General features: G+C 43.2%; 1 protein-coding gene across 5 annotated transcripts in view; it reads right to left on the minus strand.

Annotated features, from left to right (window-relative positions):
- Positions 1-19,051, minus strand: part of BMPER (BMP binding endothelial regulator) — a 153,437-nt gene extending 134,386 nt beyond the window's left edge. The window contains exons 1-4 of one of the 5 annotated variants that reach the window (XM_050309400.1): positions 18,965-19,051; positions 17,509-18,393; positions 15,442-15,548; positions 13,760-13,845 (exon numbers count right to left, since the gene is read on the minus strand). In XM_050309400.1, the coding sequence (XP_050165357.1) occupies positions 13,760-13,845; positions 15,442-15,548; positions 17,509-17,543 (228 nt within the window). In that variant the 5' untranslated portion in view covers positions 17,544-18,393; positions 18,965-19,051. Of the gene's footprint in view, positions 1-13,759; positions 13,846-14,566; positions 14,590-14,684; positions 15,043-15,441; positions 15,549-17,508; positions 18,394-18,964 lie in introns of those variants that run through there. The other 4 variants (XM_050309381.1, XM_050309391.1, XM_050309409.1 and 1 more) reach the window with 4 other exon arrangements.
- Between the last annotated feature and the right edge of the window lie 662 nt (positions 19,052-19,713).

The raw sequence follows: 19,713 nt of genomic DNA on the forward strand, positions 1-19,713 counted from the left end.
AAAGCTTGCAAATCTCAGCTATAATAATACACTGAATAGAAGCCATACAAGCATTTTTTTTCCTCAACCTATGTTCCCTTCACTCCTTCCTTTCCCCTGCTCCACTTGCACTGCGGGAAGTAAAAAAAATACCTGTTTCTGACAAGTAAATGAAACTGACATTAGAGTGAAGCTCTAAGGTGAATGGGGTATGCACAAGCCATTTGTCATCTTGACAAAGTGAGTTTTGGTCACCAGTGGGACACTTGAAAGACATCTGAACAGTTGGCCTTGACCACCAGCATTTCTTACAGCTTATAAAGGGACCCATGGGACCAAGAACACAACCTGCTTTTGGAAGTGACTCCTGCAGTGGTACCTCTTGATAGATGTAAAGGCAGTGTGATATATCAGGTGCCATTAAGATCTTTGCTGCAGGTTCTATTTACATAAGTATGGAGTGTAGATAGCATCTTGTTAACTCAATTAATGAGACTCAAATGTCAGGAAAGGGATTATGTCTGGCTCAAGGTCCACAGAGCTCTCAAGGCAGCCAGAGATGATTTCATTGTGTGGGACAGCACTGTTCTTTTTGAGCAAGAACTCAGGCAACAACGCTACTACCTGGACAGCCAGGGGAGGCAGAAAGATGGTCTGAAATCTAAAGGGTTCACACCTCTAGCACAGGAAGGGCTCTTTATGATGAGAGACTCAAGTGCCATGTAAAACTGAAAACCTGGGGCTGAATTGAAGAAAACTCAAAAGTATCCACTTGAGGTCTCAGAAACTTAATTTTTCATTAACTGTACCTTCTTCTGCAATTAGAGAAAGTCCTCGTTGCCAAGTCACAGCCTGGTTCGGGTTGGAAGAGGAACAACATTTTAACCAGCCTGTCCACACTGCTGCATTTTACATGGGCAATTGAAATGCATTTCTCCACCGTAGAGAAGAGTGGGAAATTTCCTGACCAAGATGAGATCACTAATCTCTGCATCAGCGACTCTCAATACACTGGACAATAAACTGCTTTTCTCCCACAGCCTCCAACTACTAAGCTCTATGATATAAAAGCAGATGCTCCTGTCACTCAGGTCAGAGCACTGAACCCTAAATGGCACACCATGAGGTGCTTGGCCCCAAAACAGAGAGGGGTGTTTAGGGTAAGGCCTTATCCTCAGCAACTGCTTGGCATGTTGGCTGTAAGAAATTCCTGTTCAAAGTTGTGTTCCTGATGGAAGAGACAAAACAGTTAGCATGGGCTGCTTGTACCAGCAGCTGCACTTCAGCACCACTCATTGGGTTAACCTAAATCCTTTGATTGCAACCATTCCTTATGGCCACGACCACGAGTTGTCTACAAACAGTAGTCATATTAAGGCTCCAGAAGCTACTTAAAATCCTTCTACATTGCTAGTTCTAGAGTCATGCACAGTTTTCCTGAAGTCACATCACATCCATATCCTCTCCCACCACTAGTTTTTGTGCTGTCTTGTATGTAAGAGCCAATGCCCACCGAACTGGCTGGAGCTGCCTACTCATCTCTCCAGATGGCTGCCTTCCAGCAAAACTCCATTTTGTTGTAGGTGATTTGTTTTCTTTTTCCCCTTTTTGGCTCCCACCTTTGTGTACTTCCATATGTGGACTGTTTTAATTACTCCAAAAAAACTTATATCAAAGACACTAATTTTATCCTAAAATGATTATTTAAAGTTTTAGGCAGCAAATAGGTACCCTTCATGTAACAACAAGTACATTAAACAATTCTAATTTCTTGCTATCATTGCCTCAAGTTCTAGATATTTTGTAAATTTCCACTTCAGACTGATTTTTGGGTCAAACGATGTTTTCCTTGAAGATTGAAAACCTTGCCAAGTTAAACTCAACATATACAGACATTTTTCCAGAAGCCATACTAATTGCATTCTTTTTCAGTTTCCACCACATTTTCATATTAAACAACCTCTGGTTCACTACCAGTGCCCTCTGCTGCATCTTAAATATCCACATCAACAATTTTTCTCCAGAAATTCTTCTTGTCTATAGATCACAGACAGACTATACCTCAACCATGCATCTATTAAAAAAGTTTCTTACACTACCACGCTGTCAACATTTTAAAGTACAATAATTTTAATTTTCCAGAATTTTTTATCCACTGAATTTACAAACAACCCATCCACCAAACCTTGGTTTACAGGCTAAAGGGCTTGCATGCTTTGCATTCTGCCCACCAAAATAATTTTATTCATTTTTTTGAACCAAAAGGACTTTCTGGATTGAATCACCAGTCCACCTAACCCACTTAACTCGTCCAGCTCTTCCCAGAACTGTTTGGCAGAGGGGCAAAGTGCTAAATATGAAAATTATCAGCTGTTCACTGTCATATACAGAAAAAAAATATTCTCTGTCACAAGCAAATGATCAACAACCTCCCTGTAGCAGGAGAGTTTTCTGCTCTTATCAGTATTTTAGGTCCCACAGGCAGCCCTTCAGCTAATAACCTTGTCTCAAATCCAGCCACCCTGCCCAGCTCCTTCCTGCCCCAATGATTTCTAAGTGGCACAACAATGAGATGTTTCACTAACTGTCAAAATCAGATCATAACTACTACACACATTTCTGTGCTCTTCTCTGTTTCTCCCAAGCCATGCCTCAGTTGTACATCACCACTCAGACAGAAAAAAGGACGAGGAGACAACCTCAGGACAACCAAGGTCTGTTGTTCTTCAGCCACCAATAAACTCTAAGACAAACCAGAAAAACAGATGGAAATGTATGATGCTAGCTGGCCATCAGAATACATTTTGATGATTCCAAACCTTGGGGAAGCTCTATTTCCTATTGAGGCCAATTAATGTAATTGAATTTAAATGTGTCAGGAACAGCTTAAAAAAAAAAAAAACAAAAAAAAACAACCACCAAAAAACCAAGAAAACACAATATAAACCACACAAGTTTTAGCCTATGAGCTGTCAGAAATCTGATTTTCCTGGCCAGGATTCTCCAACATATCGGTTTGCAACCCCCTGGGTAAGGAGGACTGCAGGGTGTTGCTTCCATGCTTCAAGCAAGGTCTTTAGCTACGAAAGAGAAGATGAGCCATTCCATGGTGATCTAGAGAAAAGGGCAGCAGACCCTCTAACACTGAAGTTTTGTGCAAAGGTTTACTGAAAACAGGGACTCTGAAAAACTGGGGCCTCAATTTGTCAGGAAAGACATCAGATCTCTGGCACCATTTTTTTAAACAGCATTTTATCCCATTCCCATCCTTAGTGCTCACAAGAACAAACACATCTCGACTCTAATGCTCTTTCACAGTACTGCCTTTTGCCACAGCACTTCACAGCACACATGTACAACGCTTCCCTCCCGAAAAAGATCCAAGATATGATACAGAAAAGGAAAACTACAGCCGGGAGTTTGATCTGTAGAATGGATGACAGAACAAATAACAAGGATGCAAATCATAGACAATGCATGAAGACATGTTATTTTCTCAGTGAGGTGGTGGTACACAGTCCTGGGGGAAAAAAAAAAAAAAAAAGAGTAGCAGAGATGAAATTTAGGTCTTGGCACATAAGGTCAGCTTCTGGGGATGATGAGAGATGAGATCCACACTGTACTTGGACCCAGAGCTCAGCACTTGTTTCAGTTGGATGCAAAATGCTGCACAGAGCTCAATCAGACAAACATTCAGACTAGGAATTTTTTAGCTGCAGCTTAATGCATAAGATGAAGAGGCCAAGAGGCCTCAGAGGAAGTAATTACAGCAGTTATTAGGTACAATATAAGCAAGTACCAGTATGATAGTCATTTTAATAGTAGTAATACAGGTAAAAGCTTTTATGTAATATTGGTGGGGTTATTTTCACAACGGCCTTTTATTTGACCATAAGCTCAATAAAAAAAAGGTTGCATTTTCATTTGATTTTTCGGTTGTTGCTTTATGTTTTTCTTCTCTCAAAATTTTCTATTAAAACATGATGGGGAAATAAAACCAGATATTTGGTGGGGAAAAAATATCTATTTTTATATAGCAGCACAAAGCAGAACAGCAGAAGTACTGACATTGTGAGCCATTCACTTACAGGACCATAATTCTTAAAAGAACCATTAACAACTCGATGGAAGAAACTTGAAAGCTAATAAAAACTACATACAGGTAACTGTATGCTTTTAAAATGCCATTTTGATATTGGACCAGTTCTTTAATAATGTTTTTCTTATTGGCAATAAAAAAGCGCCTTAACTTAGACTGATCCATTTTGCACTTATTGTAGACACATTCCAAAGACATTTGCAAGTTATATTACATTTTTCCATTTAGTTTATGGCATTTTTGTGCCCTTCATACTTTTCCACATATTATTTATACATTTAAAATATATTCTTTTGTATCTGAGTTATCCGATCCTTTAATTACACCAAAGAGAATCTCATTTTCATACTTGATGGATTGGATCTTCATCATTATTACAGTGACATATCACCAGCTCTCTTCCAGGAGGGTTTTGCCAAGACCTATAATCAGTTCAGCACTCCATGCATATGTGTATTTGCTCAGTGCAGCTGACTATGTTAGAAATGTGCAAGTAGTGAACTCTTCACTATCCCATGTGGTCTGAGAACAAAATGAAATAGCTTCTTCCAGCCTGCAGATTTCCCAAAAGGCTTCACCATAAGCTGTTACCCACGGCTGTGTTCCACATCTCCAAACTGAACGTCACGATAAAGCAGAGAGAACCGAAGGCCAACATACCTGTGCCGGGATGTGCCACACACTGCAGCAGCTCTGGGATATGAAGCAAAGTGCAGAAGGTGAGCTTCAAAACGTCCACAGACGGCACAGACACAACACACAGCTACACAATCCATGCTCATTCCTCAGAGGAGAAAGCTAAATTAGAGGACTGGGCAATCACCAACCATATGAAATTCAGCATGGGAGCGTGCCGGGTTCTGCTCCTGGAATGGGGCAACCCTGGATGTACATACGGACTGGGGAATGAGATGCTGGAGAGCAGCACCATGGAAAGGGACCTGGGGTCCTGGCTGATGGCAAGCTGAATATGAGTCAGCAGTGTCCTGGCAGCCAGGAGGGTCAACCTTGTCCTGGGGGCATCAGACAAAGCATCACCTGCCAGTCAAGGGAGGGGATTGTCCCGCTTTGCTCTGCACTGGGGCAGCCTCACCTTGAATACTGTGTGCAGTTTTGGCACCACAATATAAGAAAGATATTAAACTATTAGAGAGTGTCCAAAGGAAGGCAACAAAGATGGTGAAGGGCCTTGAGGGGAAGCCGTATGAGGAGCAGCTGAGGTCACTTGGTCTGTTCAGCCTGGAGGAGACTGAGGGGAGACCTCGTTGCAGTCTACAACTTCCATGTGAGGGGAAGAGGAGGGGCAGATACTGATCTCTTCTCTGTGGTGACCAGTGACAGAACCCAAGGGAATGGTCTGCAGTTGTGTCAGGGGAGGTTTAGGTTAGATATTAGAAAGAGGCTCTTCACCCAGAGAGTGGCTGCACTGGAACAGGCTTCCCAGGAAAGTGGTCACAGCACCAAGCCTGTATGAGTTCAAAAAGCATTTTGATGATATTCTCAGGCACATTGTGTGACTCCTGGGGAGTGTCCTGTGCAGGACCAGGAGATGGGCTCAATGATTCTTGTGGATGCCTTCTAACTCTGCATATTCTGTGATTCCGCGATGTTGTACGTGGTACTACTTGACCAGAGTGGCCACACCTGGATATGGGACTAAACCAACTTGAACATTACCTCAACACTGTTGTTGAACACTTCAAGGATCAAGCCAGAGTAACCACCCTCTAGTTTGTGTTTCATTCTCAGACAGGTAAAAGTCTTGTCTTACAAGTGTTTTGCATGAATGAAGAACAAGTACAGTTGAACCTACTTGAATCATCCTTCAGAAGATTTTATCAAAGGTATCACAACAGTCAATTAACCAGCTCTGGGCTATTCATTTAAGTCACTTTTCTTTTTCAAGACTTTCTTCATATATGTGTGTGTGTGTGTGTGTGTGTGTGTGTGTGTGTATATCTATATATATATTTCTTTGGTCTCTATGACAAAGCATGCATGGGACACCCTGCTGCACCAGACATGGAGTTATGTCTGTCTTTTGTTTCCAGGGTTTGTTTTCTGGGGCGTGTGGTGTTGGTTTTTTTCATTTAAGACATGGCATATACATCTGTAATTGGAAAAAAAAAAACTAATAAAACTTTCATCTTATTGGAGCATGTTTGTGTTTCAGGAACCCTTTATGCACCGATAAAAACAATCTTCTCTTTTGGAGTAATATGGGAGTGAAAATTGCCAGTACACTACTCTATCACAGCTTTTTTCCCCTCTCTATTTATTATTTTTGTGGGTGAAGAGAAAGCTGATTATATTATACAGTAATAAAGACCAAGAATATTTAAATTGAAAGAAGATGCAGTCTTGGTAGACTCTGTAGTTGATGTATGTAAACTATTGAAATTAAATTAAATAAAATAGGTATGAAAGAATTGTTTGATGATTTTTTTTTTGTTTTTTTTTAATATGCACTGCTCCACTAAAAGTCATCTGGGCCACATTATACCTTGATGCAACAACAATTGAATCCTCATGTACTAAAACACTACCATCTTCACTGAACATATGTCAAACACTTGCTCTCAGGCTAGCTACGTGCTTTTAACTTGTGTACCGTGCCACAGAAATCAGCTACATCATAGGTAAAGAACCCCAGCACATCTAGTAGCTTTTTTGCTTTAGTCTGCAATGAGGACATGGTTTTTAGGTTTGGGTTTGGTATTGTTTTTTTGGATGGGGGGTTTGTGCAGGGATAAACAAATGCTGAAGTTATTTCTTCTGTTTGTTTGTTTGCACTTGGTTTCACTAATCTATTAGTTTAAGCTAGATAGAACACTAGGTTTTATAATGACAAATTTAACTTTTTTTTATGAGCAAAGGTCAAATTCTACATTGGGCTGTTTCATGCGGAATAAAACTTGTGCCAATCAAAGCTCTGATTTCTAGTTTCCTGACCTCCTGTCTCTAAACTTTTCTCAGATTTCCAATCACAGATTTCCTTGGTTACACTTTCTGGTTCACATTTATTTCCTTCTATTCTGCATTTAGGTGATAAAAGGTTGAGACGTGTGATTACCATTCCTCAGGTGCAATTGGCAAGTTTGAGGCACAGGCATGAGGGAAGGGGGAGGAGGAAAGTTGGGGTAGATGGCTCTGGTTTAAATGTGGTTTGTCAAGATCCCTATTGGCTTTTATCAGTTGGTTCTTGACACAACTCACTTTGTTCTAAAATATTTTGGAAAAAAAAAATACTTTCTCACCAAAAAGAACATACAGAAAAACAAAATCCTTCATTCTCTTTAATTTTTTTTTTTTTAAAGCTCTTGCTGTGTCAAAGCCACTTGGGGCATACTTATCTATTTCCTTGCAGTTCTCCTCTTTCCTTTTCAACTGACATTTTTGGTACATTCATTTTGAAACTACATATACTACCAGCCAATGGATATGTTATTCTTGGATCTCTGCTTGCTTCTGGCAAGTTGTTTAGGGCCCATGGAGATGATGACAAACGAGCATGAAATGACATGGCTCTCCACACCACCACCAGCACCACCACCTGTCATCATTGTCACTGCTGAGCTCATCTCACCTTCAGAAAACTCAACACTCAGAAGTTTAGCTCAGGCTAAGTTAATTCTGTGGTCTTTTTACATTCCCATCCTACAATCATGCATGGGGTCTCATTTCACCTATTTCCGACTGTAGCATTTTTATGTCTTTTCCATGCATACGTTGACATATATATTTCTTGAAAGCAAATGCCATAATATCAGGTGTGAGCCTACTTCTATTTTGAATTTTAGATACCTTTCAGCCAAAAAGCTGTACCATCAAAAAATCTGCTGTATTTGATCATTTACTGTACTTATACCAGAGTTGAACATTTTTAAATATTCCATACCTGTTTTAAATGCTGACCCCACATAAAAAAAATCATAGATATATAGAATTAACTGGGTTGGAAGAGACCTCTGAGATCATCAAGTCCAACCCTGATCCAACCCCACTGTGATTACTAGATCATGGCACTCAGTGCCACATCCAGCCTCATCTTAAAAACCTCCAGGGACGGTAAATCCACCACCTCTCTGGGCAGGCCATTGCAATGCCTGATTACTCTCTCTGTAAAGAACTTCTTTCTAATATCCAACCTAAACCTCCAGTGGCAGAGCTTAAGCCCATGCCCTCTTGTCCTACTGCTGATTGCCTGGGAGAAGAGACCGACTCCCACCTGGCTACAACCTCCTTTCAGGTAGTTGTAGAGAGGGATGAAGTCATCCCTAAGCCTCCTCTTCTCCAGACTAAACAACCCCAGCTCCCTCAGCCTCTCCTCACAGGACTTGTGCTCAAGTCCCTTCACCAGCCTGGTTGCTCTTCTCTGGACCCGCTCCAGCACCTCAATGTCTTTCCTGAACTGAGGGGCCCAGAGCTGAACACAATACTCAAGGTGTGGCCTCACCAGCGCTGAATACAGGGGAAGGATCACTTCCCTGCTCCTGCTGGCCACACCATTCCTGATGAAGGCCAGGATGCCATTGGCCTTCTTGGCCACCTGGGCACACTGCTGGCTCATGTTCAGCCTCCTGTCAATCAGCACCCCTAGGTCCCTTTCCACCTGGCTGCTCTCCAACCCCTCTGTGCCCAGCCTGTAACACTGCATGGGGTTGTTGTGGCCAAAGTGCAGGACCCGGCACTTGGCCTTGTTGAACCTCATCCCACTGGAATCAGCCCAGCTCTCCAGCCTATCCAGGTCCCTTTGCAAATCATCTAAAGTTCCCCCCATATTCTGCTAATAGCATTTTCCCCGTAACATTTCAAAATCTTCAATATACAAAAGTCCAAAACTTACCCAAATGTGGTAAGTTTTCATCTTTATTAAGTTTTGTTTCTACTAACAGAAATTTACTCATGCCTGTACTACCCTCAGCCCAAAAGTTTCAGATCTGAAATAGAAAGATCTGAAATTGTCATACATGACATGTTTGGGCTCCTCAAACTGCACAAGGTGTGTGAAATGCTCCTATGGACTGAAAAAACTCATTTTTCCACAGATAATTTTAGAAGATGACTTTTGCATTAGGTAGTGTAATCTTAAAGCATTTAATAACTGGAATCAATTTCTCAAACCGAACCAATATGATTCCATTATGAATACCATCAAGATTATATATTTTTACCTATACTCATCACTGCCAATTCAGATAAGTCCTTTTGCAGTCAGCTTCATAAAGCCCCAGTTTCACTACTTGGATTTTCAGAAGCCAGCCGGACATCAAATTTTTTTACTATTGAGCAAATCATAATGCCACAATCGTATGTTTCCTAACTTTCTTTTTTGGTAGTGTAAAGGGCCACACCATTATCTGAAATAACAGCTTCCCTTTTTTGACAATATTTCTTCTTCACAGAGTTGGTTGACTTAGTCCTTGTTACTGCCCATCACATCTAGCACTTCCTTTTAGATGTTTCAATGTTTACCTTCATCTGATACAGAGCTCGTTGCAGCTGAGAGTATTTCCCATCCTTTTATCAGAAAAGTCTTTAGCTATAAACACAGTTGCAATGGGATGCTCAGCCATGGCATTTCACATGTAAGCTGTCCTGCACTTAATACAAGATCTAGCTTCCAGAAAAACAATTTTCCAGTGCAACTTCTGTATATCTGTTTTACTCCTCAGCTCTAAGTACTTTCTCCAGTGTCCATGTTTAATACACTTGAAAGCAGGTACTTTCAGCTGCCTTCAGCCTTCTTTGCCCTATTCCAGTATCTCAAATCCTATGGAAAGAGAGGTGGTATTTTAGCTTTCCAGAGATAGCAAATCTCGTCAGAGATGTGGAACCACATTCAAAGTGGAAGTGGGCAGAACACCAAAGCACAGTGTCTCTAACAGCACTTTGCAGATAGCAAGAGCAAGTCATAAATCATGCTTCCCAAAATCTCTCCATTACAGAGTCAGCTTTAATTTGTCTGTTGCCCATCCATGCCTCAGAACAAGTTCAGGAGACCAGACACACCAAAACCTGGCATCTGTGCCATTGTCAGAGAAACATGAAAGAAAACTAGTATTGTTAGGCTGTGGCAATATCACTCACATCCACTTGTAAAGTGGAAGCGCATGAAGTGAAAAAGGGATGGTTTTGCAGTCAAACCATTAGATCAGGAGTTAGGAGACCTGGGCTTTCATCACAGTCCTACAAGAAATTCCTTCTGAATAAATTACAACTTATCTTTGGTATTTTTCTCTAAAAAGAAAAAATTTAAATGACCATTTCTTGCAATCAGCTGTAATTAATGACCAAGTCTTTAGAGATCAAATTCATCCATGTTTATGCCAGCACTAAAGTGTTGCAATTGTAAAAGCTCACACTGAAACTATTCTCTTAGAGATATTAAAATTTAACATTTTTATGGGCATTATTAAGACCATTAAGTAGAGACATATAAATTGCAAATTAGGAAACTCTAGATTTTACCCATAGTGGCTTGTTGAGTTAGTAGTTTTTGCATATAGAGCACTACAGTGTACATGTACACATAGACACCTACACCCCCTTAGTCTTACCTGTTTCCTTATATTAAGGGCAAGCATCAGTGCTACTCCATGCACTCCATCACATTTCATTTTGACAAGTAGGGAAGTCCAAAGCAAGACTTATCTCACGATGTGTGCAGTGCCTTTTTATTTCAAAAAGCATTACCTATATTTTAGAAGCAAATTACTTACTACACACTATATATGAAATATCTGGCAAATGATCCTCAGTCTGAATTCCCATATAACCACAATTTCTCTTTCCACATGTTACAGCAGATGCTCAAGAATGAATTAATCTCATTTGGTAGCTAAACTTGGCTGTCTCTAGAAGAACCCCACCAGCGTCCCTCTTGTATTCAAGATTTAGGGGTTTGTGTTACCAATAAAATTCTAAAACATGAGGTAGAAGCTTTTATCAAAGCAGTGTCTCCAGATACCGGTCTGGGCTCTATCTGCATTGTTGCTGCTTACATTCCTACCATGAAGATCAGTCCGCTCTGTCCTCACTAACCTTTGAGGAAAGATAACTTCTGGTTTTCATCTTCCTACCAAGACTTCTCAGTGGTGTATAAGGAATTAATTTTGCAATTGCTCTTTGCAGTCTTCATTGCATTATTGCAACTTACTCATAACCTATGAGCTTCTAATTTTTACCACATTCTCTCCTGTTGCTTTACCCTCCCAAATAATTTAGCCTGTTAAGAGAAAGCTGGAGATCATTTTGCTTATGCTGCCTCCCTCTTTCCCTCCTGCTCAGATGCATCTGAGCTCCATGCTCCACAAGACATCACTTGCAGAGTAAGTTCTGTCAAACACTTGATGAATGAATTCCCACATTTCAGTTCTGTCTTCTCTCATTCTTGAGATGGGGAAAGTCCTGGAAGGGAGTTAATAGAATCATAGAATGGTTTGTGTTGGAAGGGACCTTAAAGATCATACAGCTCCAAGTCTCCCCCCACCATGGGCAAGAATGCCACCCACTAGATCTGTTCAGGGCCCCATCCAACCTGGCCTTGGCCACTGCTAGGGATGGGACACCCAGAGTTATTTAGATATTCCACCAGGGTGGGATATACAGAGTTTTTAAGTGATTCCTCTTCATCCCAAATGTTGAATTTTCTGTCCTCTGTTGAATTTTCTGTTCTGTCCTAGACAGCAATTGTTTCCCTCCTGTAAGAGCTGATAAAGCTTTCTTTTCAGTTGCTCACCTCTTACGATATGAACATCCATCAGGTTTGCCTTTAAAGAGTATGATCAGTCTTCCAGAGAAAGTTCCTCACTGAATCACTATTAAACAATCAATATTTCTAGCTGGATGTAAGGCAACCTGTTTCTCTCTTCCCCCCAGTCACAAATCACCATATTGTTTCCTTTGTTTCTGTTCTCCCCAGACCTCCTAAAATTGATCTTTTCCCTTGTGGCAGGCCCGAACAAAGATTTCAGCAAGGGGCTGTCCGACAAGTCAATGCTTTGCATGCTGCACAGTGTCAAATTCAGTATCTCCAGACTGGGTTCCTTCTCTCTACCAAGTCTCCCAGCTTCCAACCCAAGAAACAGAGCTCACATTTATCCTTTGGCTGAAATAAAACAGAGCATAGCCAGGCCAGGTAACTGCAGTAACTTGCTAGGCATCTGTACACTTAATAAAATGTAGCGTTCTCCTGGCATAGAAGGGAGCCAAATGCCCCCAGCTGCCATTTCACTGAAGTAAGCCCTGCAAACCACAGGGATTTAGAGTTCTTACACCCAATGCTTTTTGCAGTTCTTCATGGTCATGCACTAAAAGGGTGCTCATTGATTTAATAAAGCCAAGGTCTAGAGAGATCTATAAATACAAGTATTTTACCCTCATGCATTATTGCCCTGATGCCCAAGACTGAACTTCTGCTGCTTCACAGATAAATTGCTTCCTCACTGGTTAACACCAGCTTCCATTAGCAAAAATGGTGGCAGACATATTTGGGAAGGTGACCCATGATAAAACACAGCTTTGTCTCCTTTGTTTTCCCTTTGATTTCCTTACTTGCCACATCCCACACTCTTCTTTTTCCCCACCCCCCTCTACTCAAAAGAATTCATAATGTATTTAACATATTCTTTATCAACATTACCTAAAAAGTTATCAATGAGTCTCACTTGAAATAATGGACTCAGCACAGAGATACACATCAACTTCAGGGGGCTCAAGATGATCTAGGTCCCGCAGTTGCCAAAATTGCCTTCTAAAAGGTAGTCTGAAACAATTCTTTACGTCTTTTATAGACTTATAATAACATTAATAGCAATAATAGAAGAGGAGGAGAGGGTGTGTTGATATTTCAGTCCTAAAGCAGAATGCATTCTGTACATTCCGCTACTCTGTAAATTCCAAAATGTAAAACATAGAGCTTTCTAGCTATACTTTTCTTTGCATTCAACAGTAAATTAATTAAATTATGGTTTTCTTTTAAATATATCACAGGAAGTTTTATTTAGAACAACCGTTTTACAATAACTCCTAATCCTTGGCCTGTCCAACTGAACTGCTCCCAAAAACGTTTAACTCCGAAGCAGAATGACAAGGAAACGGAATGTTTCTCCCCAAAATGTGTACTAGCTAGCAAGATTATTAACCACTGAATTCCCGGCACAGCAGGCAATGTGAGCCTTGGAACAAAGCACTCTGATGAAAGCATCACTTGTGCTTTCACTGTCGTCTTATTACAGCACGTCCAGTCACACTGAAGCCTTTACCTTGCACTCCCGTGGAGCTCCTCACCTACTGGTGTGTGACACTGAATGTGTGGGAGCTTGAAGCAGCAGTGTCCAAACCTTACCTTTCATTCTCTTTGCTAAGCTACAAGCAGTCTTCTGGGTGCACCACTGACTCTGGCTGAAAACAGTTCTCCTCCCAGATTCACGCAGTAAACACGGTTTCACAATGTCATATTAAAGTCATGTACAACTTTGTACCTGAGTTTTAAAGTCTAAGAAAAGATTGCCAGATCATGGATTAGGTTACTTTCCATTAGCTCAGCTCTGAGATAACCCTGTGTTACACAAAGGAAACAGAGGCACCCAAGATTTGATTATGTGAAACATTCTCTGCTCTGTGCAGTTACATTTAATACAGGTCTGAATGCTCTTACTAGCTGAAATCCACACTTACCAGGCAAACACACATTATACAAGGGTTGTCTGTGATAAATGGTATCTGCAGAATTTCCCCTTCATTTTCACATTTTGCAACGGATCCTGAAATAGAAATAAAATTTTTAAAATACTAACGTATTTCAATTTCCCCTAATGGTTTTGGAAACTGTCCTCACCACACTCACATTTGAGCCCTGCTCCACTCCTAGCCTTTGATTTTAAATCCTGCCTTAATTTGCCCAACTTAAGCAAGCAAGGACGTTCAGTGTTTCAGTAGGATTCTAAAGAGAACGGGAAATGACTGGCCTTTCAATGCTGCACAAACCTAGACTTTCTTTGTGCCCCAGTTATAGCAAAGAAGGACGTTTTTTCTCCTCTCAGATGACGTGTTAAGAATAACGAGTACTCCATGCAAAGCAGGATACGTCTATAACGATAGATCCAGAGCTCACTGAAATCAGCAGAAAGCTGTCCATTACACTCCAAGAACTTGGAACAGGAGCACAGCACAACCCTAAACCAAGCATCCTTTTAACACGCAACAGCCAATTGGCAAATGAGTCAAAATTAGCAGGCTGACTGTCAGACAGAATCAAACTAGAAAACCCTTTTTGGCCCTTGTGCTGATTAGCCGGTATTCTGTCAAGTTGGAATCAGTTTTCAGAGTCTAGTGGTTCTTTGCTTGCACTAGAAATTGATTCAGCGTTTCCCTCCATGCCCCAGATACCAGGAAACTTAGCCCTCGAGGGGAAGCAGGGAAAACAGTGGATAAAAAAAAGGAACATGAAAATGTAGAGGTGAGGGGCATGGTTACTGTGCTCACCTGCCCCAACCCACGCGGTTACACCTCCGGCCGCCCTTCCCGCGCAATGCCAGGCAGCCCCCGCTCCCGACGGCGATTCCCGGCGGCAGGTGGGCCCTGCGCCCCCGTCCCCCCGTACCTGTGAGCAGGGAGGAGGCCGGCGCCCCGGGGAGGCACAGGACGCCCAGGAGGAGGGCGGCGGCGAGCGGGGCGAGGCGCGGGGCCGCGGGCCAGCCCCCGCCGAGCCGCGGCATCGTCCCGGGGGTGCCGCTGCCCGCCCGCAGGCTGAGGGACAGCGTCCGGGACGCACCGTCGGGTGGCGGAGCCCGACCACCCCCGGCACGCCCGCCCCAGCACCGACCCCCGGCGCCGGGCAGCGGCGGGGGGGGTGAGAAGCAGCACGGGAGACCGCGGCCCGCCGGGGAGTCCCACCCAACGGCGGCACCGGGGGAGGGGACTGTGGGTGCGGGGAAAGCAGCTGTCAGCGCCTGCCCCTCGGCCCCGCACCCCCTCTTTCCATCACCCCCCTCCCCTGCCCGCATCCCTTCTTATACCTTCCTCTCCCCATAGTCCCTCCTCCGGCACCCCCCGGCCCCCATGCCTCCCTCCCCCCCGGCGCACACACGCACAGACAGGCTGCCAGCCCTAGACCCCGCTTCCCTGCCGGGAGATGCCCGGCCACTCCCTCCCCGGCCCCGCCGAGCACCGCCCGGCCCGGCTGCGGCGTCGGGGGGCTGCGCCCCCGGCCGCTCGGCGGGAGGGGCGGGGGAAGGGGAGAGAGAGGATCGAGGAGAAGAGAAGGAAAGAAGAAGAGGAGGAAAAGGTAAACGAGCAGTAGTAGCAGGGGAGGAAACGCGGATCCTCGGACAGAGCCGGGGAGGCGCAAACCCCGGTACCTGGGCAGAACGCCGCGGCGCCGGCTGCCTCCGGCGGGCTCGTCCCCAGCTCCACAGCACGGCTCCTGTCAGTGTCCTCCGTGCCCGCGGGCGGATTTCGCCGGCCGCTAGTGAGCGAAGAGAGGGAAGGAGAGAAGGAAGGGCGGGAGGGAGCGAGAGGTCGGAGGCTGTCCGCCGAGAACTCCTCGGCGGGGCTTCGCTCCCCGGCTGCCCGCCCGGCCGGGGCCGCCGAGCTCCCTGCCTCCCCGCCGCCCCCGCTGCTGCCCCCTCTCTCGCTGCAGCCGCAGCACCAACTCCCGCAGCCGGAGCCGGACTCTCCGCGGGGCCGCTGCCCCCCGAGAGGGGCTTTCCCTGTCCCTCCCCGCCCGGCTCCGGGGCTACCGCTCCCCCTCGGGGCGCCTGGGGCTCGGCGGGGTTGGGGAGCAGCAGGGGCGCAGCGGCCGGGGCCGCGCTCTCCTTCCCCGAGCCTGGCCCGCCGTGCGGATCCCTCGGTCCATCGCTCCCCGGTGGGCTGCAGCCTTGGCAGCTCCTCCTTAACACTTGCCATTTTGCAGGTCCACGCTTTGCTATCCCGAGTGTAAACACGGGCAAAGTTAGCGACTGACATCACCGACACCCAGCTTTTGCGCTCACAAATAGACGCAAGGTCGGGATGGGATGACACTTGTGGGTTGTGGCAGGAGGTTTTTCTGTGACAGATCTCCCCGAACCTGTTTTATAAATCGATTTCCTGCAAACTGTGATGTTTCACGTGGGGAAGTGAACACTCTCTGAAATAAACTAGTCTGACAACAAACTGAAAAATGTTTTTAGATTTCTATGCGTTCTTATTTCATTTCTTCCGGGGGTGCATGTGAGCTGCTGTTTCAAAAATGCTACAGTAATGGCAAATCACGTGCATTACAGGCTGATATGTGCAGGACTACTTCAAGTACATTTTATTTCCCAGGAAGATGCAAGCCAAATAGCTTTACATGAGCATTTTAAGAATAAAACCCAAAAGCCAAGACCTCTGAAAGCTTACATCTTTGTTCTAAAAAACTTGTGCACCTCATTTCCAACTCAGTTTGTCACCTACCTTTAGGTACGGCACAGAAGTCCTAAAATAGCTGAAATAGCACCTATGGGAGGGACTACAACAAACTGATACTGATCAACTTGTGGACATCCCTAGCAAAATTCCTCTCTCTGAGAAAAGAAAACCTGCTTTATTCCTCCAGTCTGTACAGGTTGAAGCTGCGTAGACACACAGGATAATTTAGATGCCATTAAAAGGATTTCAAATTCAAAAAAAAGCCAACCACAAGTGAAGTACAAAACTTGCTCCATGCTTTGTAGAATACAAAACGTAAGAAAGTCGGGATATAAATGTACCCTGGATTTTTTTTTCTTTCCTGGGAAATGTCATCTTCACATTTCCATGCATTTTAAACAGAGATGAGGTACATATTATGCACTACTCCAGAATAGATTTTCACATGTCCAAGTATTTTTTCCATTGGAAAGATGTACTGAATTTTCTGGCAAGCTGGCTTCTCTGTCTGTAATCAGTGGTTATTCTTTTTTAATTCCAGTGCAGCCATAGCCCTTCTAAAGCAACAGCTGTAGGAAAAATAAATCTGCCCTAATCATTTCTTAAGTGACAACTACCACAGGAGAGTACTTATATCATTGTGTGCATCGAATCTTCTCTTTGTTCTGGTCTAAAATTCATTAAATATTAACATCACTTGGTGTGAGAAACATACAAATCACAACGAGGGCATCAGATAACAATCCAGGCATCCAAATAACAGCAGGGAACTTGTTAAAATAGTCCAAAAAATGCAAGAAGCAAGGATCTCCTTTACAAAATGAAGACAAGAGGCGACAGCAACTGAGCTTAATGCCCAATCCCTGACATAACTCATTTAGTTAAGACAAATACTTAATGAAATCATACCTAAGTCAGGGCAGTTACAAAGCAATATACACAGATTTGTTACATGATTTTCCTTTTCCTGTAGAGAAAAACAGTGTGATTTTCACTAAAGCACCTTCAACACACTGATTAGGCCTAAAACTTACCTCTGAAACATCTGCAGCATGAGAACATCGTCCATGGGGTGAGCTCACTGGGTCCATGCCTCTTTTGTGGTAGCAGCAGTGTTGGGGTGAGGAATTTGCCCTTGTTCCTTGCTCAAAGCACCTGCTGAAATGGAATTCTGAGCCTCCCCATGCCGTGCCTACTCCACACTTCACTGCCTATTAGCTGCCCAGTGGAAAAGCCTGCTAAGGTTAGCAGCAACCTCTGTTGCTTCCTTGATATTGATAACGGTGACATATCGCAGAGGAAGATCGCTCTCTCATTTAAATCTCATGAAGTAAAACCCAGCCTGGAAGGGAAAAACACCATCTTAATCCTCCCCCACCTTAGTTTCACCCACTCAGTGCTACAGGTTTGTCTTGGCTTTTTGTCTCTCCCTTAACCTCTCTCCCAAGCCTGCCTTATCAGAGGTCAGCATCCTTTCTGGTTGTAATGCCACATTAAGAACAGTTTCAAGGTATAGGTTTTTTTTTCCCTTTTGCATCCCTGTTCGAAGAGGTACTACTCATTTTTCCAAGCAACATTCAGAGCTGTGGTCATTTTAACAAAATCGGAGGCTCACACTGGAAACCATGTCCTGCTATCAGATATGCACAGACACTTTGTTGTATACCAGCGGTTAAAACAGAAGTCATGTCATCAAACCACTTACCTCTTTTGTATAAGCATTACATGGTATCAGTTGTTATTGAAAGGATACATTCATTAGTTCTGTTTATTGGTCGACCTGGGCTCATCAAGCTTGCTGGAGCGGTAGCTGTTCACAATTACCACTTTGTATGGAATTCAGCTCCTTCTCCAGTGATGCTTTCCCAGTGGTCAGCCATAAAAGAATGTCATACATTACCTGATCACCTAGCACTCACCTAAAAAGAAAAATCTTTATGGTTAACAACAGCAACAGTGAAGAAGACAGTGATCACACAACTTTCTTCATGATTATCTGTCTTACTGGCAAGTCAAAATTGCTGGAAGGCTCATGCTTCATGGGCTAGGAAATTCTTCCAGAAGTGTTGGGAGGCACTCAATCACTATATTCATATGTATTTTCCTTTTTTTTTTCTGGGAGGAAATTTGCTCTTCTAGGTCTTGGACATAGGTTGTCCTTACCATGCAAGTGTGCAATCAACATGCTACACATACATCAGCACTGCGAGTGTCCCTGCTTTTATTACCTTTATGTTGTTATACATTATCTTAACACAGCTTCTTTGAATTTGTGAGCCTTCTCAGCATAAAGAAGAAAATATGACCCAGATATACACTGTGCTGAAGGCTACGTAAATTGGCACAACTTGCTGTATCCAGTTCTGGCTTGCTGAACAACTATGCAGTTACAAGGTACTGAAAGTAGTTTGCATATCAGATCAAGCTTACACATTTCTATTGTTATGAACATCTTGCTAAAGATAAAGAACTCTTGATCCAGTAACTTACACCATCAAAAAGAAGGTCACACACATTTGATGTAGTTGGAGGAGTGGGTCTGATAAGCTTCAATCCTGAACATTCTTGCAGAGAGACCTGTAATTTGGGAAAGTGTTTTATTATCATGGTGCATCAGCACACAACAATTGGGAAGCTCAGGAGTAAGTCATCACAGGATTGCGGTGAAGATATGGCACTTTCCTGCAGGTGAGCAGATGGAACTTTACTGTTCATCCTTCAGTACTGAGCCAGGCTGCAGCCTTTCAAATTCTTACGTATCTTCATTCATTTCAGCGCTTAATCATGTTTTAAAGTTAAGAGTATCCACCAGTGAGAGCAAATGGTATTTCCTGCACAGCCACTTTCCCTCTAGGAGATGATGTTAATAAACCTCGAGACTAGCCTGATTGTGTCAAAGAGGTGCTCCTGACAAAGCTCCCCTACTGCAAAATATTCAGAAAACTTAAATGGGTGTAAATGAGGTCTGGAGACCACACCAAGAGGTTTTAAAACTGTGAGAGGATTAAAAAATGACATATGGCCAAAGTCTTTAAATAAAAGGAAAGTACAAGAAAATATCTAAAAGTTACAGTGAGACTTACTTGAATAAATGTTTATAAATTTTATCAAACAACTCATCATTTTGACAGTTTTCCATAAACTCCTGGAACATGCAAAGCATTTAATTTATTTGTGACCAGATAAAGATAATGAGTAACATTTTAAAAGTTTATTAACATAGAATGTCCTGGCACAGT

Source organism: Myiozetetes cayanensis, unplaced genomic scaffold (assembly GCF_022539395.1).
Source record: "Myiozetetes cayanensis isolate MyiCay16 unplaced genomic scaffold, myiCay2020 scf1, whole genome shotgun sequence".
Classification (NCBI taxonomy): Eukaryota; Metazoa; Chordata; class Aves; order Passeriformes; family Tyrannidae; genus Myiozetetes; species Myiozetetes cayanensis.